This window comes from Salvia splendens, chromosome 10, assembly GCF_004379255.2.
Source record: "Salvia splendens isolate huo1 chromosome 10, SspV2, whole genome shotgun sequence".
Classification (NCBI taxonomy): domain Eukaryota; kingdom Viridiplantae; phylum Streptophyta; class Magnoliopsida; order Lamiales; family Lamiaceae; genus Salvia; species Salvia splendens.
In genome coordinates, this window is record NC_056041.1 from 20144301 (window position 1) to 20170760 (window position 26460).

The following is a 26460-nucleotide window of genomic DNA, read 5'->3' on the forward strand; positions in this document are numbered from 1 at the left end:
ACTCAACGAGTTCCATTATATGCAAATCTATTCCTTATTGTAGAACTAGACCAAATTAGGGTTTTTATATCTAGGTTTTTTTTTTAATGGATGAGATGTGTAAATGTATAAATTATTTTCGTTTTCATCACGAGCCTATTTTACTTCAGCCCAGGACAAATAAGTAATATAAAATATTAGAAGGATTTAACTTCATTACAGAATATATTACTTCATTATTGTAGGTTTTTACTTCATTTCAATAGTATTATTACTTCATTCTAGTACATACAAGTTGTTTCGCGGACGGAGACGTCAAGACCATCCAGTCGACGTTATGATAGTCTCGAAATTCCAACTATGACAACAAAATGAAGTGATAGCCTAATTGAATGGTATAATAAGCACATGAAATGATGCAATAAACAATTTGATGAAGTATGTGTTTGCATTTGAAGTCCAACTGGAATGAAGTAAAAAGTAAAAACACTGTCTAATGAAGTAATAACATTTTTTAATGAAGTAATAAACTTATTTGAATGTAAAAAGTGAATAAAGTAAAAAATCGATTCAATGAATTCGAATGAAACATGTGTTAATCATTTCAAAACATACTGGAAGTAAATAAAAAACATACTGTAGTTTCAAGGTATTACGTACCAGAATGAAGTAATAAACCTACCAGAATGAAGTAAAATGAGCTTGTAATGAAGACCGAAAATAATTTACACATCAGCACATCTCATCAAATAAATAGATCTAATGGCCATAATCCGGTCTCTAGTTCAGTCTTTAAAATTAATTCGACGTTGATCACAGAACCCCCGAGACTCATATACATAGATTGATTAAAATTTAACTGCATCTTATTGCATAATGTCTACTCTTCATTTTTAGATACTGTAATACATATGTTATTTTTTATTTATTTAAAAATACGGAAGTCATAAAAAGATAATTTTAAGTTATCTTTCCTAAAATAAACTATGGAAACTAAAATGATCTTTGTATTTTTAATACTATATGATTGAGTTTTTTAACATACACTAATTGAATTTTGAAGTGTATGTTGATTTAGTTTTTGAGTTTATTTTACGAGATCCATGTCTAAATCCCTACAGAAACGGCTATCACAATTACTAACATTCAATTACTCATCATAAAATAACGAATCTCCATAAATCACATTTTTTTTTCATTTCATTTCATTTCATTTCTAGTTTTTCGTATTTTCACAATTCATCTCATCATATTTTTGGTATTTTCCTTAGATAAATGAAGTGTATTTTACGCCAAATCACATTTTTTTTTCATTTCATTTCTAGTTTTTCGTATTTTCACAATTCATCTCATCATATTTTTGGTATTTTCCTTAGATAAATGAAGTGTATTTTACGCCAAACACCCAAAATCAATACATTTGGGAATATATAATTGAGTATGAATGGTAAAATAAGGTGAATTTACTGTTTCGGTCGAATTTATCATCCAACTAAAGTAACCGTATACTCTGTCTCTCCTCAGTCCTCACCACTCCAAAACCCTAAACGCCCAAACCCGGCTGCGGCGGCGCCGATCATCCATCAAATTCATCAATGGAGGACGTCTGCGAGGGAAAGGACTTCTCGTTCCCCTCCGAGGAAGAGAAGATCCTCTCATGGTGGGACGATATCGACGCCTTCAAAACCCAGCTCGACCGCACCAAATCATTTCCCGAGTATGTCTTCTACGACGGCCCTCCCTTCGCCACCGGCCTCCCCCACTACGGCCACATTCTCGCCGGAACAATCAAGGACATCGTCACTCGCTACCAGTCCATGACTGGGCATCACGTCACCCGGAGATTCGGCTGGGATTGCCACGGGTTGCCGGTGGAGCATGAGATTGATCAGAAATTGGGGATTAAGAGCAGAGAAGATATTCTCAAGATGGGGATCGGGAATTACAACGAAGAGTGCCGGGGGATTGTGCAGAGGTATGTCGGCGAGTGGGAGAAGACTGTGGTCAGAATGGGGAGGTGGATCGATTTTAGGAATGATTATAAAACTATGGATTTGAAATTCATGGAGAGTGTGTGGTGGGGGTTTGCGCAGTTGTTTAAGAAGGACCTTGTTTACAGAGGATTTAAGGTAATGTATTAACACCTTCAATATTTGAGTTCTATATTGACCTGATTGTGCTTCTCTATTTTGGATTGAGGAACTACTGTATTTAGACATTTGATTCGTATTATGTTACTGTTTTTGGATAAATTTTTCGGATTTTATTGTGCAGGTCATGCCGTATAGTACTGGCTGTAAAACTCCTTTGTCAAATTTTGAAGCCAATTCCAATTATAAGGAGGTTCCTGACCCCGAAATAATGGTGGCTTTTCCAGTGGTGGATGACGCTGATGGTGCGTCATTCGTTGCGTGGACAACGACGCCATGGACACTGCCTAGCAATCTTGCACTCTGCGTCAATGCTGGTTTTACCTATGTTAAGGTCCGAAACAAGTTTAATGGCAAAGTTTTTGTGGTTGCTGAATCTAGATTATCGGAACTTCCTGTTGAAAAAGGGAAGAAGAGTGTGCCGGATGCTGCTGCTGAGAATTCGAATTCAAAGCCCAAGTCGTCTGGTGGTAAAGCTAAGAATGTCGAAACATATGAAATCATGGATAAGTTTAGCGGTGCTTCTCTCGTTGGAAAGAAATATGTCCCTTTATTCAATTACTTCAGTGACTACTCTGATGTGGCATTCAAGGTTGTAGCAGATAATTATGTGACCGATGATAGCGGTACTGGAATTGTTCACTGTGCTCCTGCATTTGGTGAAGATGATTACCGCGTCTGTCTTGGAAATGGCATTATCACCAAGGGGGAAAACCTGGTCGTGGCAGTGGACGATGATGGACGTTTCACTGAAAGAATTGTTGAATTTCACGGACGGTATGTGAAGGATGCAGATAAAGACATCATTCAGGCTGTGAAGGAGAAGGGCAGGCTTGTAAAAACTGGAAGCTTTACTCACAACTATCCCTATTGTTGGAGATCTGATACTCCCCTTATCTACAGAGCAGTGCCCAGCTGGTTTGTGGCTGTGGAAAAGATTAAGGACCAGTTGCTGGAGAATAACGAGAAGACTAGATGGGTGCCTAACTTTGTGAAAGAAAAACGTTTCCACAACTGGCTTGAGAATGCTAGAGATTGGGCAGTCAGCCGAAGTAGGTTTTGGGGCACGCCTCTTCCTTTGTGGATCAGTGAAGATGGTGAAGAGATTGTCGTCATGGATTCCATTGAAAAGCTGGAAACACTTTCTGGTGAGAAGGTAACCGACTTGCATCGTCATAAAATTGATCATATTACTATCCCTTCAAGTCGCGGTCCAAGATTTGGTGTTCTTCGCCGGGTGGAGGATGTCTTTGATTGTTGGTTTGAGAGTGGATCCATGCCTTACGCTCATATCCACTATCCATTTGAGAATGTGGAACTATTTGAGAACAATTTCCCGGGAGATTTTGTGGCCGAGGGTCTGGATCAAACTCGTGGATGGTTTTATACTCTCATGGTTCTGTCCACTGCACTTTTTGGAAAACACGCTTTCAAAAACCTTATTTGTAATGGGCTTGTGCTGGCTGAGGATGGGAAGAAGATGAGTAAGAGGTTAAAAAATTATCCTCCACCATCTGAAGTGATAAATGACTACGGAGCTGATGCGCTACGTCTCTACATTATAAACTCTCCAGTTGTTCGTGCTGAACCGTTGCGTTTTAAGAAGGAGGGGGTGTATGGTGTGGTAAAAGATGTCTTCCTACCATGGTATAATGCTTATAGGTTCCTTGTGCAAAATGCTAAAAGACTTGAAGTGGAGGGTCTCGCACCATTCACACCTGTTGATCAGTCCATCCTTCATAATTCCTCGAATGTCCTTGACCAATGGATTAATTCTGCCACACAGAGTTTAGTCCATTTTGTAAGGCAAGAAATGGATCTTTATAAACTCTACACGGTGGTTCCTTATCTTGTGGAGTTTTTGAACAACTTGACAAATATATATGTTCGATTCAATCGGAAGAGGCTGAAAGGTCGTACTGGGGAAGAAGATTGCAGAGTTGCTCTTTCGACTCTGTATTATGTTCTTCTCACAGCATGTAAATCCATGGCGCCATTCACACCATTCTTCACTGAGGTTCTTTACAAGAATCTGAGGAAAGCAACCGGTGCATCTGAAGAAAGCATTCACTTTTGCAGTTTTCCTGAAGTAGAAGGAAAGAGAGGAGAACGGATTGAAGAAAGTGTGAACCGAATGATGAAAATCATTGAGCTTGCACGTATCATCCGCGAGCGCCATAACAAGCCTCTCAAGACGCCACTAAAGGAGATGGTGATAGTTCACCCTGATGCAGACTTCCTGGACGACATTGACAATAAGCTGAGGGAATATGTGCTCGAGGAGCTAAATGTGAAGTCTTTGGTACCATGCAATGACACTCTTAAGTATGCTACGCTGCGTGCAGAGCCTGATTTCAGTGTGCTGGGGAAAAGGCTTGGGAAATCTATGGGTGAGATCGCAAAGGCAGTGAAGGCGATGTCAACAGAAGATATCTTGGCTTTTGAAAAAGCGGGAGAGATCACTATCAAGACACACGTTTTGAAGCTCAGCGATATCAAGATAACTAGAGAGTTCAAGCCTCCTGCTAATGTAAAGGCTGAAGATATGGATGCTAAAGGAGATGGTGATGTCTTGGTGGTATTGGACTTGCGCAGTGATGAGTCTTTGTATGAAGCTGGAGTTGCTCGTGAGATTGTGAACCGGATCCAGAAACTGCGGAAGAAAGCTGCACTTGAACCCACTGACATGGTAGAGGTCTTCTTCAAGTCATTGGATAAGGATGAAACAACTTCTCGAGAAATTGTAGAGTCGCAGGATGCATACATCACAGGCGTGCTTGGGTCGCCATTGCTGCCACATTCCTTGCTTCCCCCCCATGCTGTGGTCCTTGCTGAAGAGAGTTACCATGGGATATCAAACCTTTCCTTCACAATCATTCTAGCAAGGCCAGCGCTTGTATTCAACTCGGATGCCATTGCTGCATTGTACGGTGGAAGCACCAAATTCGCGCAGGGATTGCAGGCCTACTTGTTGGCGAGGGATCACCATAATTTGAAGACAGAATTTCAACATTGGAAGGGCAAGATGAAGGTTGGTTGCATTGAAGATCTGCCCCCGGTGGCTTTGGTGTTGGGTGAACACGTATTCTTGACCGTTGGTGACTACATCTCAAGCAAGAAGGGGAGCCCTCCGTGATTTCCGGTGTTTCATCTTTTTTTGGGATCATTGTTGGTTGTTCTTTGCCGTTTTCTGGGATTGTCAGATTTATTTTTGTCAGCACTATCGTTTTTTTATACTCATGTTTACGCATTTTTTCCTTTGTTTCTTCGTTTTGGTTTATAGTAAGGGCACCCATCTACCGTCGATCTTAGTGACTAGTCTCTTCGATCATTTGTAGACGCTTTAGAGGGTGCGACAAACAGTTGATCTAAGGATTTAAACATGCTCCATATCTGTGATTTGGCATTTCCTTTGTTTCTGTTTACATGATGCTCACATGTTTATATATATACCAATGTCTTAATTTAAACATAGCTTGCAACATTTTTTCACATATGCCCCCAAATATTTATTTCCACTTCGGTTTCTGCTTTTCATTTTTCCAGCTCTCAGTCATTATTGTTCCATAAACGTCTCTCGATTATGCTAACGGCCAAATGCATATATATAATAGATGAACAAGACCAGATAGATTAAGTTCAGAACATCCATGGCAATATATAATACTAATATTAATAATAATACAATAAACATGCGATCAATGAACAACAAAGAGAGAAATAGCAATTGATGTCACAAAAGCAGCACAATTTCCTCAATCATCAGTTTGGATACAAAGTCTAAAGCCTATGGCAGAATTATGTGTACTACTGCATGCTGACATAACGATAGTATGAAGCATCAATTTCCTTATACTTCCATCTTTTGTTCTTCAGGAAGTCCTTGAATTCATTATTCTCTTAGCAGCATCTGTTGTTAATTCTTCATAAACCTGTTGTAGAATGAGAGAATTTTGGGTGAACAACTGTAATTAATGCAGACACTTTGATTCAAGGTAGCAAAAGTGAAGAATCAAAATTTTACTATACTTACTAGTTTCTTATAAACTTGTTGAAATGCCTTGCAAAATATTTCTGCATCAGCTGCACCCACCTAAGAAATGGACATTGCAAATATAAACAATCCATTCTTTCGAACCTTTGTTGGAATATGATTAATCTTCATTCTCTTAGAAGATAAAAATGGTAAGGCAAGACGACTTCAAAACCCAAAACTTGTCAAAAAAGTGCGTACTTAAAAGAACTCAAAACTATTGGCATCATTCACAAGACAGTTAAAAACACAACATATACCTTCTTCTCAGCAGCCGCCTTTAGTTTTCCCCAAAATGCTTCTGTGGTTGCAAATCAACACAAGATGATTGATCAGTCACTATTCTTTAACAGAAACTCTAAGTCAACATCTGCCAATGGCATTATTTATATAGTTTTCCACACTGAATTGTTTTATAGGGATAGGGCTAAAATTGATATTTGTTTGATCCCAATCCACATTCCACACAGATAGGCAAGATCTGAAATGGTATGGAATGGATGAATTTAAGGAGATAATTGCTCAATGAACCACAATGTTATCCAATTAACATCAATCAAGATCAGTGAGCTAGTACCTACTCAGCAGATCAGCTCTACCACAAAACTTTAATGCTAGCTCAATCAAGAGAGTTCCAATATTTAATCTCTTAAAACATAGTTAATCATAAAGACAGTGCTAGAACAGGATAGGATCTTTGTAACTGAAAGACCACAAAGATTGAAGTCAGGTTAGGGTGACCGAAACAATGCTTTATATAGTGAGTCAATTTTATGATTTAAGGGCTTTAGTTTAATACTCTACTTCTTAAGCAACAAAATTCCTAACCAAATTAGCTACGAGATTTGTGCATTATAGTGTAATATGGTATTTAATCTCTAATATTTAAATCTAGAATTAGTTTAAAGTTGAAGGGTCAGACATTTGTGTTATTACTATGAAACTATCAGATCCCACATATTCAACATTGGCTACCATAGGATGTATGAGAGTGATGGTTAGAGAACAAGTAAGATACATTGAACTAGACGAGAGTTTAGACCTAGTAATATTATAAAACCAACAAGAGTTTCTCTACAAATAAGTAGGATTGCCTCACCTGTATTATCCTCAGTACTACATCCATCTTGCCGTTCCTTCAACTGAGAACATATCCAGAGGTTAGAAAACAGTGATGAAGCAAGCTTAACAGCACTGCGCAAAAAAAACTATGCAGTACCTCCAAACTTGGAGCAGGTCCAGATAATTGGCTTGAAAATTCCGAACCAGCCTGAAAACATAACTTCGCTAAACATCCACAGGTCCAAAATATTGAAAAGGAATATAGAAGGTGCACTTGCACATTACCCTTGCAGCCCATAAAATGCACAATGTTCCTATAATTAAACTGGATCTCTATAGTTATGGAACCTTTTAATTTAATCACTGGAAATGTGTAGAAAATCTCATTGCAATATGCAGCTATTCATAGAAACAGCCTGAATTAAGCCAGTGGGGAATGAATAGCACAATTGACATCCAAGAAACAAACACAGAAATGAAATGCCTTCTTATAATTAACTATCTACACACTAAATGAACTTCGAGCTCACCGAAATAAACAGAGACACATATGATAAAAGCTTCTACAATGAGGCATGAGAAAAGTAGAAAACGTCCAGTTTAGGAAAATAAACAAGAGAAAAAAGGAAGCGCGAAAGTGTAAAGGAATTCAAGAGAAGGCGCTATTCATTCTATCTTCTAACAGATCACAATCAAAATATATTCAGCTACAAGTGTGCGAGCTAGGCTTAGTGTGTGCGAGTGTTTGAGAGCGCAGAGAGAGAGATACGCAATAATCGGGAGATCGGACGATTGGGAAGAGCTCGAGGAGCTGCCGGAATTCATTCTCGTCCATCGGAATTCGATTTTGTATGAGATTCCCCTTCTCCTCCCCTCTTTATTTTCCACGCTAATTTTGAGGGCTAATAATATTCACACATAATATTTTATACTAGTTGTTTCCATATAAAAAATTGAATTTAAACTTTTTTAGTTTTTTTTTACCTCGGGTAGGTTAAAAAGGCGTTTTTTAAATATAATTGAGAAAATTTATTCAAGTGATATACGAATGAAATCTTTTAGTATGGAGTATTTTACGCAATGATGGTATGGTTTTTAAGACCAATATCTCTTTAAAAATAGAGTAGTACTTAATAAAAAAATTTGGTCTAATTAGTAAGGTGGGTTAGCTCCAAATCCCAGAGTTTTGGGATATTATGGAACGGAAGAAATATTATGTAAGTTGCATTATTTTTGTATGCATTTTTGTGTTGTGTGAATGTATTCTTTCGTGTGTCATGTACAGGGGCGGATCTAGAAAAAATTGCCAGTAAGGGCTCCACTAGGGCTTGAGGTGCAGTCGAGCAGAGGAGCTTTGCCGCGTTGGTGTCGCCGTGTCTCCGTGCAGCAGGCAGCAACGCTGGTGTCGCCGTGTAAAACAGAGAAGCGGCGTTCCGGGCCTTCGGATGGCGCGGGCGGCGGCTGTTCGCAGCGTCGTGCCTCGCCTCGATAGAGCGATGCGGCGTCGCCGGCAAAGAGACGTTTCAGAGATATTTTGGAATTGGGGATTTTCAGTTTTGCTGCTTTTCTCGTTTTTTTATTTACTTTTTGTTACTGAGTTATTTTTAATTAGTTATTTTGAGTAGTATTTTTTATTTTGGGCTGAAATCAAATTTTATTTTGGACCTTTTTATGGGCTGAATTTTATTTATACTCACTTGTCTAACACTTCTTGGGCTGAATTTTATTTATTTCCTGTGATGGGCTTAATTTTATGTAACTATATATGTATTATTTAACTTTAAAGTCATCTTCCTCGGAATAATCATCCACCACTGTTAATGCTCTGCAAATTTGTACTTCTTTCATTAATCTCAGCCCTTTCTATTAATTATTTCAAGATAATTTGTTCTACATTAGCATCACCTTAATAAGGGCTTAACATGATTTTTTAAAATTTTTAAAAATTTATAAATACAAAACAAAAAAATAAAAAAAATGGGTAAGGGCTTAAGCCCTACCCTCTTATAGTGTAGATCCGCCCCTGGTCATGTATATGAGTGTCTTGTGTGTATGCAATGTATATTGTACGTGTCGTGTTTGTTTTCTGCGTGTGCGCACAATGAGTATTTATGAGGTAGTAGTATTTTGTTTTACAATTATATAACAAAATTTTAAATATTTACTTTAGTTATAGAATTCAAGAAGTTAAATTTGAGAATAATACTGTATATAAAAAATTTTATGATACTAAACAATACTACAATCCCATGATACCAATCATACTCTTATTTCTTCAAAAGGGTCAATTTCATTGTTAGGGCATTAGAGCATGTGCAACTGTAGACGGACGGCGTCCGTCCGTGCCATTGGCACGGAAGACGTCGTCTGCCGCTGCGCTTGCGCCGCTGGCACGGCGCTGCTCGATGCATCTAGCACGTCGGTGCCAGCGAGCAGGTGACGTGGCCGGACGTGATTGGGCAACGGCATAGCCGTTGCATTTGAATTTTTTTAAAAAAATCGGTTTTTAATTAAAAAATCGATTAAAAATACAAAAATATTTTTCCACTTCCCAAAAAAAATATATCCGTTTTCTACCCAATTTTAATTTTTTTTAATTTTTTTCCCTCAAAAATACACATTTTCATCTATAAATACCCCCACTTTCACATCAAAAAATTCACACCACCTCACACCGCTCTCGTTCCCGTTCCCGTGCCCTATGCGCCACCTCCACCCCCCACCAACTCGTTGTGGGCGATTTTTGCCCAACTCAATATGGCCGATAGGTCAACTATGACCCCCTCGCAACTTCGATCGCACGAGGCCATGATATTGGACCTCCAAAAACAATTAGGGGTAGTGCCGCCGGATGAATAGTCTTCCGCGGGAATATTTTTAGTTTTAATTATGTAATTTTTAATTTTTAGTATTTTAATTATGTAATTTTTAATTTTTAGGATTTTAATTATGTAATTTTTATTTAGGATTTTAATTATGTCTTTTTTATTTTATTTGTAATTTGTAATATTATTTCGGTTTTTTAATGAATTTTAATATTATGGAAATGTTTTTATTTAAATTGAATAATAAAATGGTGGGACCCTTGTGCTCGTCCTTGCGGAAGAGCACAACTGTGGGTGTTGTGTTATAGTAGGCAAAAATAGTGGCGCCGGGCCCACAACCGTGCTCGTTGGCAAGAGCACGGTTGTGGGTGCTCTTACACTTTAAGATCACGTTTTCTTAGATGAAGTAACCTTTTACTATTACTCTTATGAAAAAAAGTCTCTAAACACAATAGGTTTTACTTTTTAGTAATATGTTTAGCAGTAAAGTGACACAAATTTGCATAACAACATTCCACCAAACCAGAGTAATTTTGAGCCTCTAGATAATATTAATGATAACAGGTCATTTATGAGATTACATGTCCATCTCTTTTCGAAACCTTGAATACTACTATGAGAAGTGTCTCAACAATTGGATTCCTTCCCTCGTCTTATAAATGATGGTAGTATACATTGTATACCCTACTAAATATATGAATGATCAGCTGCACTCTCTCGAATCTCTGCGGCTGATGGCAATCGCTGTCTTGGAGCCCGATGGACGCCCTAAAAACTGGCTGATATACTCGCCTGCTGACAAGAGCTTCCCCATGTCAACATTGGTCTTCACACCAAGACCGTTAAGCATGTACACCACATCCTCAGTCGCAACATTTCCCGAAGCTCCCTTGGCATAGGGGCATCCTCCCAGACCCGAAACAGATGAATCCACTGTGCTAATTCCCATCTATCAAGGACTAATCCGTCAACAACCACGTATAATCATTCATCCAGCATTTTCTACCTTGGAGACTGCAGAGGATATTTATTTGCCTCTGCACTCTCGCTCACTTTGAAATCCACTAGAACTCAATATTTAGTTCTAGTAGATTTCAAAGAGGATGTGCAGTGCAGTTATGGTGGTAGACAATGAACTAGGTCGTGATTGCAGCGTACAAGATTAGAGAGAAGTTACTCACTTGGAGGGATAACAGAATATTAGGTAGAGACTGTCCATATGTGTCGTGGAAATGAACAGCAAGCTTCTCGACCGGCACAACAGCCATCACAGCGTCTAGCATAGGAAGTACAGTACCTATACCAACATAACCTTTAGATGTCTCAAAGAGAATAAGATCAGGGAAACTAAAATTACAGAGCCATTCAAGAATGTCAAGCAATTTTCTTATGAAAGCTAAATGAGTCCAAGTTAACAATAATGAACATTTTTTATTTTGTGACGACGTATAATAGTAAACATTGAAACCACCAACCTCAGGGAAATTTTCTTTTAACTAAATGTAATATTAACTCCATTTCTGAAGTGTGCACACACACATACGAAACACGTAAGAACATTTATAGATTTTTTATATAAATACATACACACGGATATATTTGTATCACTGTATTAGTGAATACAGGTATACTATACTTACATATTCATGCATTACATACACACAGACACATGGAGGTATATACGCATACTTTAAGCAATAGCTCACAGAAATAAAGGGGATAAGTGCAATGAAACCCCTCAACATTTACTCAGGGGAGTTTATTCGCCTAACTTAATTCACAAAAAGACCATAGATGTTACAAAGATGTAACAAACATGTATGATGTATCCAACTTCATGAAATGTTTTTATGGTCAATGAAGATAATTTGGCTTCAGCAAGTGGCCATAGTAACCACACTGTAGTAATCACTGATAATATCACAAGTTGCATCATGGGGAAGAAAGATTATGTATCTAAATTCACCAAAAAAAGAATCAACAAGAAGAAGAAACTCCGTTACCTGGTGTCGCAACTCCAACTGTATCTCCAAGAGATATCTCAAAACAGCCCATGTTATGAAGTTCCTTTGCTACATATGCAACTTTTGAAGGTGAGATATATCCTTCTACTGGGCAGCCAACAACACAAGACACATACCTGTTAAAGTCACATAAATATTGTCAACCAAACTCAAATTAAGATTGTGAAGAATGTTGTCTTCTCCAAAAAGTGTTTACCAAGATTTCTAAAAAACAGTTTATCATTTAACAGAGCTTTCATGATGTTCCACAGTTGTCAAAGGTTGAACAAATATTGCATCATGTGTGTAGCATCAGTAAATTTGTCCGTGCAGTTGTTGATATCAAGTCCATGCAAAAACTTGAATTACAAGTTATCTCGTGACTCAGTCAGAAGATTTGAAATGTGAACTTTTCTTCTATTTGAGTTCTAAGAAGAAGAATTGAGTCTTAGAGGTGGGGGAATCTCTATGGGGTGGTAGAAATATCATACCCGCGCACAGGAATCGAAAGTTTTTTGGCAGCAGAAGTTACAGCAAGATAGCGAACCAAGCTCTCTTCAATACTGCAATTAATATTTGATTTTGAGAATGACTCAGAAGCTGATGCAAATACAGCGACTTCTTTTGCACCCGCAGCAACAGCAGCTTCAAAGCCCTATTGAAATTATAATGAAATGTTAGACAAATTTTGGCTGGACAAATTTTGATTGCAACTAATGCCCACCTTAAGATTGGGAGTCAGAACAGGCAATCTAACTCCTTCCAAATTCTGAATTGCTTCCATCACATCCTTTGCATCTGCCAGCTAGTTAAGCAAATATAGGGAATTAAACAGATGAGAGAACAAAAAACTTTAATCTATGCCAGCTCACAGATGCTGCAGTATTCGAAGGCCACAAATGTGAGATAATGAGAACAAACAGGAGAGAATGGCTTCAAAACAAATTAGTACCTGAGGTACCCACTTGGGTGAAACAAAACTTGTAGCCTCAACAACAGCCAATCCAGACGCAACCAATTTGTGGATCAATTTGACTTTGACAGATGTTGGGACAACTGTTTTCTCATTTTGTAGCCCGTCCCTGGGGCCAACTTCGACTATCTTCACATATTTCGGCACACACTTGAAAAGCTACAGTAGCCAAAATTTGTTGCTTAAAGGATATCATAGTAAATCCACATAAATGTGATGTTATACTATAAACTGACAAGGACTTCACAAAATGCTCCATGGGGGAGAGTCGAGAAAATCTTTATCAAAAGAGCAAAACAACAATCCTTGTTAACCCAATGCAAACATGGTGATATACACAGGACAGAAGAAGTACACAAAAGCTGTTCCAAAAGAACTGTTTGATAGAAGATTTTATGAGGGACATATTTTACATGCTATCTGCAATCATGTTTTCTCTAATTAATGTAATATCCAGAGCTCAAAAGTCAAAACTAATACTCCCTTTGAGGACTTGGAAAAACTTTAGCTGAATTGATTACCTTATATTTTGATTCCCCGGTGTCATTTTCAGTCATGTTTCTACAGGCCACCGAACCTCTACCTAGACTTGAAGTCCTCTGGAACAAGTTTCTTTTATGTCTTCTCCACGTAACATGGTCTTTTTCATACTCTCCAAAATCTTCCCTGAAAATAAAAGCAGATAAATTGCTGTGGAAGTTAAAATCACGTCTTAAAAGCAGTTATCACCGCAATTCACTTGATCTTTTTGATTTCTGATTCTGAAAGAAAAGTGATAACAAACAAGGCCAATAACAATGAAGAAAGGCACACGTAGAAGTAGAAAACCATTCCCAGATGAAAGTTCACTTACTTGCAGCTATTAGATGAGCTGCAACTTCTCCCTTCAATCCAGCAGTTTCCCATTCCCATATCTTCTGGGACAGGCCTGCATGCACCGGATGAGAACCTATAAACTTGGTCAATGTTGCTCAAAGCTGGGAGCTTGTCAAGACCAAGAGGCTCCTCCAAACTTGACATTGTTGTACAAGTGATTGCAGCAGTAACTGGAGTAGCAAGAAGAAATAGCTTGCTTTCAGAATAATTCAAGGCCTATAAGCCAGCAAAAGTCTATTACTGATGCACTAAATATAAATGGACAGAAGCTGACAACAGTTCATTAGCGATGCATGGAGAATCATAAACACACTGTTATAGCCAAAAATCTAAAATACCCTGATTTGAAGGAAAATTAGTGAGTAGTCATATTAGGACCAATATTCTATGTTTAGTTGACTTGAAGAAGAACTTACAATAATCAAGAAAGTAAAATAGTTAGAGCATTTGTAAAGATCATGAGACTAGAGACTTATGTGAACATATGTAGAATAAAAATATTTGAAAAATGAGACTCCAGAACTTCTGCTTTACAGAAGTTTATAGTTATAAAAACCAGGAATACGAAGAAAGTGCAGCAGAAAATTTGTCAACTACTCTTGCTTCTTTCATCCCATAACCATTCCTAAGTTTTTCCATAATCACTTTACATTAGGTTGAAATGAAGTACTCTCTGATAATGCCATATTCAACTGTTGTTATCCTCCATGAATTACCAAGATGAACAGATGTGGCCAGGTAACGCCTGCGCCAATTCCATAAACTACCAATCAAACAAAGCAACAAAACTCTGCAACAGTTCAGAAATCTATTCCGGAAATGGCAAAGCTTATAACTCCAAATAGGTCCAACCATAATAAATGTCACCTCATCAACCTTAAAAAAAGTAGATAAATTTTGTAATTTTAACTCTCATTTGAGATAATCATGCTGATCTCCCTGAACATTCATCCAAAGAATACTCTAATGAAGCTCTAAAACCTCCCTCTTCAAAATCAAAATCTCTTGCTATATTCTAGCCTTCTCCAGTCATCTCAAGCGCGAAAAACAACAATCAAGGCATTCAATTGAACCTCAATTCCCATTCCCCTTTCACCGAAAACATGTGTAATCCATATTATCTCCATCACAAGATATAATTTTCAAAATTCGAGCAACAAACAAAATTTGCATCCATGTGCAAAACAGAAAAAACAAATAGTTCATGGAAAAGAAACCGATACCTAGAATCAAAAAAAAGGGGAAACCTGCAGGCTTCTGAAATAGGAAACGGAGAATTCAGAAAAACCTTGCAAACAAACTCTTCCCCAAATAAGTTTGAGCAAAGCCGAAGAATTGCGATTGGTTGAGGTGTGGTAGCGAGAGACGCAAGAAACGGGAGAGGTCGTGGTTGGTGCGTAAGGGACAGAATAGCGAACAAGGCACCGCACAAGCGTGACGGAGAATTCTGTATAGAATAAATGCACAAAAAATCAACTGCAGTTGTTGGTATGTGCGCGTGATTTTGATGGAGTTGATTGCGATTTAGGGTTTTCTAGGTGCTGGAATTATGAATTTTTGCAATTGGGGCTTCAATTGAATGCAATGGCTTGCCAGCACTAGGATTCTAGAGAGAGAGAGAGGGGGGGGAATTGTGGGAAGGTTGGTAGGTAGTTTTCAGTTGGAAGTTGGTCAATTTCCCACCTTCATAAATTTTTCATTTTTTTATTTATTAGCGGAAATCTCTTTTTATCTTTCCTTTTCCTCACTTTTTCCTAACGCAATATCATTATGCTTTGTATGTATATCCCATTGGCTTGATGCAATGTTTGAAGACTAAATGATTTTCTACTACATTAAATTTATAGGTCCATTTTTTTAAAATAGAGAACTCCTCTCTTTTAAAATTACTTGATTTAAAATGACGTAATTTAAAATGAAAATTATGTCAAACACAAAAAAAAAATACATGGATTTTTAAAATTACTTAATCTAAAATGACTTAATCAAGCTATGTCAGCTTATCAAGATTCCAGAGTCTCTTTTTTTCTTTCTACAAAAGGAGAAAAAGAGAAAATAGTAGTAGTTAGCGGGTCTTTTGTGTCAAACACAAAAAGAAAATAAATCTAAGAAAGTTGAGGATTAATAAAAATCTAGAAAATGAATAAAATATTTAAATTGCGATAATATAATTGGAGTTCACGAAAAATAATAATAATAATAATAATAATAATAATAATAATAATAATAATAATAATAATAATAATAATAATAATAATAATAATAATAATAATAATAATAATAATAATAATAATAATAATAATAATAATAATAATAATAATAATAATAATAATAATAATAATAATAATAATAATAATAATAATAATAATAATAATAATAATAATAATAATAATAATAATAATAATAATAATAATAATAATAATAATAATAATAATAATAATAATAATAATAATAATAATAATAATAATAATAATAATAATAATAATAATAATAATAATAATAATAATAATAATAATAATAATAATAATAATAAAAGAATTCGACGGTCTTGAGTAGTAATGGCAGATCATTGGTTTTGATTTGAGTTTGGTTTATTTTGTTTAATTTGAGATAGAAAAAAATAACTATAATTTATGTATCATTAACAATTTTGATATCAAGATAGATAATGCTCCTAATTGAATTTTAAGAAACGTAATAAAAATATGAAGTCATTTCGTAGAGAATAGAGATTTCGGAAATCATACAAATTTGCATATTTTTTTTGTAGTGTATCTATCTATCATAATCTAGAGTGCCAGTTTGGTGAAAAGACAATGATACCCTTTTTGGAGGGAAAATGGAGAGATGAAGTGGCTTTTATTTCTTTATTTTATTTTGAGTATTGTTCAATAAAATTCTAGCTTCTTTGAGAAAGTTTTGAAACACTTTTAAATAGAGTCTGTCATTAGTTGAATCTACATTTATGTATCATGGACTAATTTTCTAATTTTCTGATTGCAAAATAGGGGGTGGTTCTGCTTGGAATCCGGTGACGACTCCGGCGAGAACTTCGGCAATTGCTTTGGCAAAGGAACAAACATATCAAATTAGCAAAAATCTATGTAGAATCTTTCCATTTATACATTTCTGAAACTTTGAATAACTTAATATTGGTTTTAAATTCTATATTCTGAAACATGAAAAAGATACTTCATCGGGGATGAGGCCAGCGCCGGAGATGCATGGCCGGAAAGTAAAGGCAGTGGCGGCAGAAGGGACGAAGGCAGCGGCGACGGCGGAAGGGACGTAGGTAGCAGCGACGGCTGGAAGAGAACCATCCGGCGGAAGAGACGGAGGCAGCGGCGGTGGTGCAGGAACTGCAACTATGCAAGAGCCATCCGGTGACACCATGGCCGACCAAACAGCCAGTTAAGCAGGATGGAAGGAAACCCGATGAGCACGGCGGTGGGCGTGGCGGCGTCGATTGACAGAGAGAGGGAGGTGGCGAGGCAAGGCAACGAGAGGGAGGTGGCGAGGCCGATTGAGAGAGAGTGTGGAGGCACGTGAGAGGAAGAGAGAGGCGTGATTGGGAGAGAGATGGAGAATAAGGAGGCGTAACTTTTATCGTAGGGTTGGTACTTGGTAGGGTTTATATAGGTTTTTATTGAGTTGGATTTTTGGAAAATTTTATACTCCATTGATTGATTTTCTTTTTAATTGAATATAGTCCTAAATTAGGTATTATTGTGTCTTAAAAGTTAGATTTAATTTAGACTATAAATTTATTGGATTTAGTATATACTTCATATATATTTTTCATTTTTTTTACAATTTAGTTATAAAAGTAGTAGTATATGTTAATTAGCCTTATATTTGGATTAAAATTGGAATTGTGCTATAGAGTTTAGTTTGCCTTCAATTTATTTAGGTTAAAATTGCAATTTAATCATTTATTGTAAAGCTAAACGACAACACAAATATGTAATGTTTACAATTTTCATCCTATAATTACTCAATTAAAGTTTTCAGTTCATATATTTTAATTAGTCTCTAATTAATTAAATAATACTACTAAAGAGTTGTATAAATTACGGAATAAGAAGAAATTATATATATATATATATATATGTAAAATTAAATCTAACTTATAAAGTTTGTATAACTTCTAAATATAAGAGTAGTGTAAATTTCGTATTATTCAAAACAAATAAGATGCATAAAATATTATCGTTATTTTAAGTGGCAATTTACTTTTTATACGTGTATATGGTGGGAGGTAAGAAATTTATTCTTTCCAATATTAACAGCTCATTTAGTCTTTGGCCATATATATCAAGTTATGCTACGGTCCGAAATTAAACGGAAGAAATAAATAGTCAACTAAAATGTGATTATCGGATAATACAAAATTTAGTATACATAATTCTACAGTTAATTCTACAGTTAAATTTAGTATACATAATTCTAATTAAGTTGATTTTATTTTATATATTATAAATAATTACTATGTATTTAGTCTTTGGCCATACATCATAAGTTATACTAAGTCATTAAAACTTATAGTGTTAAAGATCCATTTGGTACTTACTATTATAATATTTATTGCGATTTAAGTATTTTTTTATTGAGACATTTAGTTTTTTTATAAGTTATTATTAAGATGGTATAACTATATAAAATTTTATTATAATTTTATTTTGGATGAAAGAAAAACAAATTCTCTAAACTTGCATAGTACATATATTCAAGAAATGTTAAAATATATTTGGGTGATGATATTCATAGGATGAGATTGTGACAAAATAATTTGCGTCACGAGATAAGATTGTGGACACTAAAGGTAGTATGAAAATGTACAATTTATTTGATTTTGATTTCTTTTATGAGATAAGATTTTGTTCTTTATAACTTTGATTCCTATTTATCTTTTATGCTTCTTAAAATATTATATTTATGTACATTTTCAATAAAAATATAGGCATATAATATGCTATGGAAATTAAGATAAAATTTGTAAAGTATGAGAGGAGGAAGAGTAGTTGAAGTAATGTTTTAATAGTGGTATAAGTTATAAATAACTTAGTGTATATGGGTAATAAATTGGGATAACTTTCTATAAATGAAAATGATTATATTTTTATGTGTACTAATGTAATAGTTGGGTGAAAGATATAAGGTTTATGGTTTTATATATTCATTTATTTTGTATTTATAATTTGAAATTTTTATATCCAGTGGGTGTTAACAATAGTTTGATAAAAAGTTTAGTAGACTAGTTTTAATAAAGAGTTTTTTTTTAAATGGAAGAGTCTTCCTTCCATTCATCGATTCTGTCTCCATTAGCCTAAGCCCTAGCCCTAGGGATTGAAGAATTCCAACAGCATGGAGCTTCTCGAAGCTTTTTTGGGCGCCAAAAAAACAAATTAATAAAGTGGCCGCCTTGAATTCACTGCCTCACAAAATATCAATGTACTACTAATATTTGAGGCCACAAATATAATTAGGTAGTATGTTATTAATATTGCGGCTACTGTAGTGTCACCAAACCAACCTACCTGGAATTGGGTGGAATAATACTCCCTCCGTCCCGCGCTACTCGCACCTTTTCTTTTAGGCACGGAGATTAAGGAAAGAGTGATAGACAAAGTCAACAATTACGGCTGTAGGTATAAATTATTACTAAAAATGGAAAGAGTGCAAATAACTTGGGACGCCCAGAAAGGAAATAAGTGCAAGTAGTGCGGGACGGAGGGAGTGTATAACCTACTCTTCTAACTAGCTTTACTATTTTATTTCATTTAAATTATTCGCGTTTTTGGAAAAAATTATAATTGCCTCAATATTGACCACTTACATTACATACATGTGTAACACAATTACTAGTTAAAAAAGGAGACCACAGGAAAATGCAATTAGCAGCGTAATTGAGTAAATAGTTTGTCCAAGAAAATTAATAATAATAATAATAATAATAATAATAATAATAATAATAATAATAATAATAATAATAATAATAATAATAATAATAATATGAAGTACTTAAGTTAATCATATCATCAATTATGAAAAATAAACAATCCTTAACTTGGCATCAACGCAAACAAAAGATATTTCATCAATTCTAAGTTTTTGCAACCAACTTTATGCTGAGACTTTAGAAACCTACTTTAAATTCAAATAATCAAGATCCTAGGTTATCTACATACAATTAAAATAAAATAAACACATTTGATTTGTCAAATTTTTAGAATTTGGATTTTTTTTAAAAATGATTTGGAAATGCTTTCACATTGTCTTTTTCTTTTTCTTCTTTCTTTTGAGAAATGTTACAACTACGTTACCAAGATTACAATCTCTCATCCTCACAATAAAGAATTTGATCCTTCAAAAATGAGATTTAAACACTTAACGCATTTTGGCTCTTGCGAAAAGCACTCCAGCTAACAACCCTGCAATAAACACATAGGGGAATAATTTTTAGAAAAAACATAATCAAGGTAAAGATTTTCGTGCTACGGATCGATAAAAAGTTACCGAAGAAAATGCTTGCAGAGTTCTCTAAACTTGTTGGGACTTTGAAGATGAAGATTCCAGCAATAGAAAGGGGTATCTTGTTCAACGACCCAACGAGGCTGTATGACGTGAAACAGATTAGCAAACACAGACAAACCCGATGGCTTAACTAGGGCGTGCAAAAACATTTACGTGTGGTCTCTATCAAAGAAACAGTTTCAACACAAGGTTAACGAAACTACAGTAGTTAACAGTCTAGTTATAAAAAGACTACTCGTCTACATAACTGGTTTTCAAATACGTAGAAGGATCGCTTAGCTTTATATGAATGGGATTTCTGTAAACCAAGGCAAAGCAATTCCGCCTTCTGAGAAATGTATTCTAGTACGATCGAGGAAACAATATCGAAGTTGGTATTTCTTCAGCTACACGAGGCTGAGAAAAGGGAATTTCAAGAGATTACCTGTAAGTAGTAGCTCCTGTCTGATGGAGAAACCACATTGACGTGAAGCTGATCGCCAAACCCAGGAATCCGCTAAAGGTCATCACCAGCCAGAACGTGGGCAATCTCAATAGCGGTCTGCAATTGCCAACAAAAGAAACCAAATAAAACAAGTTGAGCATAGATCAACAGCAAATTATTCAACTCATTTATGGATTGATATACCAGAAATTGTTACTCACGTTTGCAAAAGATAATCGACCTCGTTGAAAACAAAAATGAGCAGAACTCCTAGGGGCAAGGAGAGGGTATTGTTCAGCAAGACCATTGAGAACTCATTCAACTCTCCAGATTTAGTGACTTGCTTTGCAGTATCCATGACCCGCCGCAACGTCAACTGTGCAAAAAGAGCATAATCAGCAACCATAGGCTATAAGCAGAAGATACTATTGCATTTCAAAGATAATTATATGAACATGGAGATGCAAGAAGAATAGACAAGTTTATGTAATTAAGAGAATATAATCCATGACGGTGATACATAAAATTGTAACGAATCAACATGGATAGGAGTACGAGCGCAATTTTGCTCCTTGGTCGATGAAAATCCATTTATAATCCCACAATCCGATATGCCAGAAAATGGATTGGGTCTCAACCAAACAAAATTCAAGAAATCAAAGCGTGTCAATCATGCAATAAAGACGGGTCATTGTGGCTAGAAGACCATAACACGAAGAAGGTCACAGAATATTAATACTAGAGATAGCATTTCATAGCTGAGCGCGCTCATCACGAATTGACAAGCAAGCAATTACTTACAGAGTATGATGCTGTCAAGAAACAGTTGATAAACTGCCATGTGTATCCAATAGCATGAAATGAGAGATCCGTGATTCCTCCAGATATTGCTGAGATTATCTGCATACCATGAATGGATAGTAACAGATGATTCAACCCATCACAAGGTTAACCCTACGTAAATGTGCTCAGTTAGAGGACGTTGTTTCTTGGTTGTATCAGACATTCCAGATAGGTAAAAATGGGCAATTATCTAGTTCCAACATTGATAGAAGATATGGTCCTTCACAAATTCAGCTGCCATCAACTAAAAGAATCAATGCCAAGACGTAGATAACCAGATTTTTAGCACTGTAGGCCTTAGCAAACTTCCACATGATATGGGAGTAATCTACACTCACTCAATGGAATATTTGAAGTTGAGTGACATCATCTATTAATATCTTTTCCACATGACTTACCATTATAAAAAGAGATGCCCAAACTCTGTTGTCATGGTGCTTGTTGAACATATACATTTCACCTATAGCGGTTATCACATTGGTTACATTCTTCAGAACTGTGACCATGGCCACGTTTATGTATCGTAGACTGCGAAAAAAGGTACATGTCAGACAAATTTAAAGGAACAAAGCAACTTGGGAAAATTTGTGTGAAGGACTACAAATGAAGAACAAGATATTATCTGTTGGCAATCTTGCAGTTACGCTTGCAAAATTGGGGTGACATTTGATAAAACAAAGGGAAAGCAAAACCCAGATGAGAGTTTTTGCACAAGAATTTTCAACATCTTAGAAAATATTCTATAGAACGTCTTCTGTAACATATTAATCAAGTGACAGAGGTACAAAGCCTTCCACAAAGTCTTTTTTTTCTTTATATTTCCATATTACTGACCAGGGCATTCACAGATTAGAAAGAAAGGGTGACGCTCGTGGAAAAGGGGAAATCCTGGTCTACTATGCTCAAGGTAGAAGTTAGAATACCGGGAAAAGGTGGACGTGTGTGGGAAGGTCACAAATTCATCATGCTATATGGATAATGAGGAGGCAACAGACGTCAAGGTGGTCAATTCACTAATATTAGAGGCTATATAGGATAAATCCCAACGAAGTTTACGCGATTAGCATTACTAAAATATTCTAAGCCAAAGGAGAATTAACAAAAATTTATAACTCGAAACAACTGCATATGTTAGTAATATAAACACAGAAGATAGACAAAATAGTTGAAACTTGTCACTGCAAAATTTACATAAAACAAAATAAAATATGGAAAAAAAGTACCTAAACATACTTGTGACTAGCATCCCAACAAAAATTACATTGACTGGAAGCCAGACTTTGATTAATCTCCAGGTAAGTGGTTCGGTCTTAACTACGCCAAGGAGACTTAAGATGGAAACAATGACTACAGAGACAAGATTCTGCAAGCATTGGTGAAATTTATTATTAGCACAGGAAAATAATGTCTTCAATTAACTGAATTATGTCAGTGTGTGATACTTATAGCTAAATTTATTTGGGTTAAAAAAGTGTTGTATAGAAGATAACCTGGTAGAGCATCAAAGAAATTCCAGCATTAAAGTCATAACTGGAGAGGACATACTTGTTCACCAGTATCATGCTGCATGATGAGATACAGTATGCGAAACCAGACAACAGGGCCTGATTATGTATTGTAATTACTCTTTTACTTCGTACAGGTCGTTCTTTGTCCTCTACCAATCTCCGGCTCTCCATATCAATCTCATGATTAGAACTGTGAGTCTTCATCCCAAGAGATCTGAAAATAAGCAGCACTTTTCAATTACTGCTATTGTTATAAAAATGAAATCAGCCTTAGCCTTTTTTTCAATTGATTAAAGTTTCATATTAGTGAAGTGGCGGCTTTAACCAAGCAGTGAACTCCATAAGCGAGAATCATAAGTAAGCCATTGAAAGCAGATAAAAGTCTCAATACTTCCAGTTCTTTCACAAGTAAGAAAATCAACATTTAAAGATAACAATTCAAAGCTCCAGAAGCATGGATAAACACAAAGATTTCACTTGATTTTATCAAAGTAGACACCAATCTCTTCACATATACTCAATTTCTGAATTTATAAACATGGTCACATTTGGTTTTTCCACATAGCATATGCAATATGCATCAATAAAATATCAACGAGCGATACAGGGCTCCTTCCATTCAAAGCAGCGCCTGTTGTTTTGATTTTCCCCATAAGGTCATTCGGGCAGAGAGCAAGTTAGGGCCATTTTCGGTATTCTTACCTTAGCTTATTATTTTTTGATGGAATTTAGTATTTTTCTTATGGCTAGACTGCAAGTGCACAATGCATTTTAATCCAGGAAACCACATTGACATCAGACTTATATGTGTAATTTGTCAAAACGTGTAATCTACAAAACAAAGTTGCCAATCAATCATGAATCACCCGAATTGATTTGAACCTGCCGGAAACACCTTACTAAATTAAGTTGCATTAGATTCATTATCACCGTATTTGACTAACAGCAGATTCCTAATTCACCAACCCCAACAGCTTCCAATATTTCAGCCCAAAAATTTCTACCAATTCTCATTGAAGTGTTGTTGCAAGATAGACTAGGAAGAGCAGTAAAAGTGAGCAGCCAGAAAAAAAAAATGAAAATAAAAGTTATCCTTGGGCAGGATCTGAAGTGCATCCATACTTGAAAATGAAACCATATGACCAAAATATTGAGTAGAACGGGAAGTTTTCATGATTTTTCCATATGACCAGAGAAGAGGCATTTAATAATAAAAAAAGGCTATGTTTTCAACTATGACAAAAATTTATTTGAACTACACTCACAGAGCTTTTCATAATTTTTTAGAAGATGAGATGAATAACTAAATTTGATAGATATGAATATCAACTCGACTGTAGAGAAGCAAGGATCCTGCAAGAACTCTTCATGCCAGAAGTGTATTTAAGCATATAATAGTAAATGCTTCAACTAAAATCAAGATTTATCAATATTAACAATTACAGTCTTCAAAGATATAGCAAGTACATCTTTTTCAAGAAGAGAATAATTATTATAGATGCAGAGCATTGACATCAACCAATGCTATAAAGTGCTTCATGAATGGGCAGGAGAACAAAAAAGTACATGTTCCTAAATCATAGTACTGCAAGATAAAGGCGGCAATAACGGATTTGGGGTTCTAGCAGAAAATCATACCAGCTGGCTATAACTCCCTCCACAGGACGAGAGAGTTAGACAATCGATGGGCTTTAGGCTTATTGTAGAACTTGAAAACTATTTTTCCGATTCCCACACCAGAGAAGCACCTTTTGGTAATGTTCTACATAAATGAAAATTCGATAGTATCAACACCAGGGATCATTGTAAATTATACCATTCGAGATTGACTGGAGCCGCAGAGAAAGAACACTATAACTACAGTAACCAAGTAAGCATCATAGCAACAAATAATTCTATACAGTAATATTCTCATTAAACCACAGTAACCAAGTAAGCATCATAGCAACAAATAATTCTATACAGTAACATTCTCATTAAACCACATTGAATTGAATGGTTTCCAAATTGAGAAAGTTTAGCAAAAATCCAATAAATTGATTTACAACAATGGTTGTGCATAAGATTTTGTGCAGGTATAAGAAAAATGTATTATGATGAAATACTGAACATCATTTTCAACAAAAAACATGTTTTGATTCTACCCATATCACCAATACGAACTTCATTCACAATATACCCATGAAACACACGGACTTCAAATCAGCTAATGAAAGAAAATATGAACAAATCAAACTACACAGAAAAGCTAGGATGCCATCTTGATTTTGTCTCAGGCAAATCCCAATTAAGGAAAAACATTAATTCCATCTCACTTCACGTTCAAAAATCAAAACAAAGATTGCGATTAAATCACTTGGACTAACCTAAAGAGCTTTTTTTTTGGCGAAAGATTGAATCTTTTTCTGCTCAGCTGCTATTTCATGACCAGAGAAGGCATTTTCAGCATGAGTATAAAATTAAATATGAAGAGAGATGCAGAGATATGAAGAGTCAAAGGCGCACAAACGAGTGAAGAGTCCTTCCCTTTTCTCTCACTTTTTCAATATTACAAAAAAATATATTTAAAAAGTACATTTTGTTGCTGCAAATTTACTGAATCGGAAACTACTTTTCCTCGAGAAATTCACGATGAATAATTTTACAAAAAAATATGTTAATTTGGTCCAAATAAATGAAATAAATACATAAATATTCAGGATTATTTATGTATAATAATTCCATAATTTATTGAAAAATGGTTAAGTTTTTCCCGCCATCCTTTATTTTCTTGCTTAAATGCTACAGAACTTTGTGAATATAATTTAATTATTTCCATATTAGCCACTAATTAAAGAAGACTCTTTTTAGATTAAAAATCGATGCTTGCGGCTGTTTTATTTTATTCCCAATTGCTTGAATTAAAGTATTTTTTGTCTATTATTCGATTCAATCAATCATGTAATTGCTTGATTGAGCAATAAAATTTAGCAACATCATAAATGAAGCCACGTATATAAAAAAGAAGCTACAGAATAAGAAGTCTTATTGAATCTTCTTGTAGCAAATTTTGTAAAAGAAAGTTAATTTGCAATCATAAAGTTCACATTTAGCATAAACTCCTATAATAGAAATGCCGTCATTATTTACTCATGTCATCACATGGAAATATCCCAAACATTAACATATTTATAAACAGCCATAATGTGGCAGCTCACATAAGTTTTTATTTTTTTAATTATTTTTAAATTTTAATTTTACAAAATAAATT

The 26460-nt window shown here is 35.4% G+C and overlaps 4 protein-coding genes across 7 annotated transcripts; 1 reads left to right on the forward strand and 3 right to left on the reverse strand.

Annotated features, from left to right (window-relative positions):
• The first annotated feature begins 1459 nt into the window (after nt 1-1459).
• LOC121751577 (isoleucine--tRNA ligase, cytoplasmic-like) lies at nt 1460-5599 on the forward strand. Its single transcript, XM_042146343.1, has 2 exons — nt 1460-2108; nt 2254-5599. Exons 1-2 carry the CDS (start codon nt 1575-1577, stop codon nt 5263-5265), a joined length of 3546 nt encoding a protein of 1181 aa, XP_042002277.1. The 5' UTR covers nt 1460-1574; the 3' UTR covers nt 5266-5599.
• Nucleotides 5600-5762: 163 nt separating this feature from the next.
• LOC121751875 lies at nt 5763-8149 on the reverse strand. Its single transcript, XM_042146671.1, has 6 exons — nt 7994-8149; nt 7382-7432; nt 7262-7304; nt 6423-6463; nt 6163-6222; nt 5763-6061 (listed from the first exon to the last, which is right to left on the reverse strand). The coding sequence occupies exons 1-6, from the start codon at nt 8057-8059 to the stop codon at nt 6002-6004; spliced, it is 321 nt and encodes a 106-aa protein (XP_042002605.1). The 5' UTR covers nt 8060-8149; the 3' UTR covers nt 5763-6001.
• A 2428-nt stretch (nt 8150-10577) lies between these two features.
• On the reverse strand, nt 10578-15560 carry LOC121751874 (hydroxymethylglutaryl-CoA lyase, mitochondrial-like). 3 transcript variants are annotated; one of them, XM_042146670.1, is made up of 10 exons: nt 15125-15560; nt 14552-14646; nt 13879-14071; nt 13547-13691; nt 13005-13184; nt 12777-12857; nt 12544-12707; nt 12053-12189; nt 11231-11346; nt 10578-10998 (listed from the first exon to the last, which is right to left on the reverse strand). In XM_042146670.1, the coding sequence occupies exons 3-10, from the start codon at nt 14043-14045 to the stop codon at nt 10753-10755; spliced, it is 1236 nt and encodes a 411-aa protein (XP_042002604.1). In that variant the 5' UTR covers nt 14046-14071; nt 14552-14646; nt 15125-15560; the 3' UTR covers nt 10578-10752. The 3 variants fall into 3 exon arrangements, with proteins under 3 accessions (XP_042002604.1, XP_042002603.1, XP_042002602.1); XM_042146669.1 differs by lacking the exon at nt 14552-14646; XM_042146668.1 differs by lacking the exon at nt 15125-15560 and having other exon boundaries at nt 14618-15116.
• Nucleotides 15561-20115: 4555 nt separating this feature from the next.
• LOC121750254 (GDP-mannose transporter GONST1-like) lies at nt 20116-25753 on the reverse strand. Of its 2 annotated transcripts, XM_042144756.1 has the most exons (10): nt 25577-25752; nt 24849-24972; nt 23193-23424; nt 22926-23065; nt 22101-22230; nt 21661-21759; nt 21081-21235; nt 20860-20976; nt 20418-20515; nt 20116-20332 (listed from the first exon to the last, which is right to left on the reverse strand). In XM_042144756.1, the coding sequence occupies exons 3-10, from the start codon at nt 23412-23414 to the stop codon at nt 20289-20291; spliced, it is 1005 nt and encodes a 334-aa protein (XP_042000690.1). In that variant the 5' UTR covers nt 23415-23424; nt 24849-24972; nt 25577-25752; the 3' UTR covers nt 20116-20288. The 2 variants fall into 2 exon arrangements, with proteins under 2 accessions (XP_042000690.1, XP_042000691.1); XM_042144757.1 differs by lacking the exon at nt 24849-24972 and having other exon boundaries at nt 25577-25753.
• Between the last annotated feature and the right edge of the window lie 707 nt (nt 25754-26460).

Bases quoted from the DNA above. Each gene is read 5' to 3' on its own strand.
- LOC121751577 (XM_042146343.1), top strand. From the start codon at position 1,575: ATGGAGGACGTCTGCGAGGGAAAGGACTTCTCGTTCCCCTCCGAGGAA. The intron at 2,109-2,253 runs GTAATGTATTAA...TTTATTGTGCAG, and splicing joins TTGTTTACAGAGGATTTAAG to GTCATGCCGTATAGTACTGG.
- LOC121751875 (XM_042146671.1), bottom strand. From the start codon at position 8,059: ATGGACGAGAATGAATTCCGGCAGCTCCTCGAGCTCTTCCCAATCGTC. The intron at 6,223-6,422 runs GTATATGTTGTG...TCCATTTCTTAG, and splicing joins AGGCGGCTGCTGAGAAGAAG to GTGGGTGCAGCTGATGCAGA. The intron at 6,062-6,162 runs GTAAGTATAGTA...ATTCTACAACAG, and splicing joins AACAAGTTTATAAGAAACTA to GTTTATGAAGAATTAACAAC.
- LOC121751874 (XM_042146668.1), bottom strand. From the start codon at position 14,756: ATGGTTGGACCTATTTGGAGTTATAAGCTTTGCCATTTCCGGAATAGA. The intron at 12,708-12,776 runs GTGGGCATTAGT...TAATTTCAATAG, and splicing joins TTCTGACTCCCAATCTTAAG to GGCTTTGAAGCTGCTGTTGC. The intron at 12,190-12,543 runs GTATGATATTTC...TGACTTTAACAG, and splicing joins CTTTCGATTCCTGTGCGCGG to GTATGTGTCTTGTGTTGTTG.
- LOC121750254 (XM_042144757.1), bottom strand. From the start codon at position 23,414: ATGAAGACTCACAGTTCTAATCATGAGATTGATATGGAGAGCCGGAGA. The intron at 23,066-23,192 runs GTTATCTTCTAT...CAATGCTTGCAG, and splicing joins TTTCTTTGATGCTCTACCAG to AATCTTGTCTCTGTAGTCAT. The intron at 20,333-20,417 runs GTAACTTTTTAT...TGTTTATTGCAG, and splicing joins CTCTGCAAGCATTTTCTTCG to GGTTGTTAGCTGGAGTGCTT.